Source organism: Naegleria gruberi, assembly GCF_000004985.1.
Source record: "Naegleria gruberi genomic scaffold NAEGRscaffold_1219, whole genome shotgun sequence".
NCBI lineage: Eukaryota > Heterolobosea > Eutetramitea > Acrasida > Naegleriidae > Naegleria > Naegleria gruberi.
In genome coordinates, this window is record NW_003162693.1 from 1 (window position 1) to 1,249 (window position 1,249).

The window sequence follows — 1,249 nt, forward strand, 5'->3', positions numbered from 1 at the left end:
TTTGTTATAGAAGCTTCAAAAAGTTGTTTGTTTGCGCTTATGTGCCTGGCAGTAGATTACATCCAAAACGAGACGAGCTGGTACAAGCTCCTCTACTGACATAAATGACAATAAGGTTCAAATATGGATGATTGGTCATCTTTGCCATTAAGCACATACGCAATTATTGGTATTATTATTATTTAATATCAATCAGTATTAAATAATGAAAAATGTCAAAATATAGAGAGGATAGGATCAGATTGAAAATTAATCTTGTATTGAAATTTAAATATTGAATTTAAATTTTCAAGTCACTACACTGAGTCACTACAAACTGGGGTCCATATTTGAAGAGAAGGGCAACGCATGGAAATCAGATAATTTCAGTTTGGCTTTCCGTCTATTACTGTTCACTGCTCATAGGTTATCAAAGGAATTGGCTTGTTGACTCTTGTGTTGGTCACCAGAACCATTGTAGAATAGACCAATATGTATCATAAATTCACTTTTAGAGGCAACTTGCTTAATAACGTCATCACTTAGTAAAACTGCAAGTTGCTTCTTGATCACTGTTGAAACAGTAAAATAAAAGGTAAAGAAGAAATAATAGGCCAGTATGAAAACCATGTGAAAGAGTATGGCAAATGTTCCTTGATAATAATCCAATATAGCTCCATAAGGCATACTTGTAATAATGCTGCTCTCTCTCAATCCAATCACAAAGAGTAAGTAACATGGGCAAAAGATTCCCACCAAGAAAATATGCCAAAACTTTAAGTAAAAATCCGAATTCAAGTTTTCAATCATGGAGGCAACCCAACAGAACAAGTGGGTTGTTAAATTCACAAGAGTTACTAGTCTTGCAGCACTTGGTTTGCTTGTTGGTACGAGAATGGCCCAATATCCGAGAGAAACAACTGTCTCTGTTACCAAATTCAATTCAGCTAATATCCACAATGCATTACCATATAAAGAAATTGCCTGAATGAGCCATTGTGGCATTACGCTAAGATAGGGAAATAATGAATCTTCACCAGCTTTGCAGGCAAGAATGGAAGTCATTACTAAGAAGGCAATGTGTGAAATTGTTACAAAAAACGAATAGACCACAAATACATTGAATGAATTATTGGTGAGATATTGTGTATAGGTCAACCAATTTGATCCTCTTGCTGTTTCACTATCTCCCACATAGTAAGCCACAACTATAGCCAGAGCCAACAAGCAAAATCTCAACAAGAGAATCCAAAAAGTAGAAATCCAACAC

The 1,249-nt window shown here is 35.2% G+C and overlaps 1 protein-coding gene across 1 annotated transcript; it reads right to left on the bottom strand.

The window, feature by feature from the left end:
• Positions 1–399: 399 nt before the first annotated feature.
• Positions 400–1,044, bottom strand: NAEGRDRAFT_77086 (uncharacterized protein; the record flags this gene model as incomplete). The annotated part of the gene is made up of 1 exon (XM_002667958.1): positions 400–1,044. One exon carries the CDS (start codon positions 1,042–1,044, stop codon positions 400–402), a length of 645 nt encoding a protein of 214 aa, XP_002668004.1.
• Between the last annotated feature and the right edge of the window lie 205 nt (positions 1,045–1,249).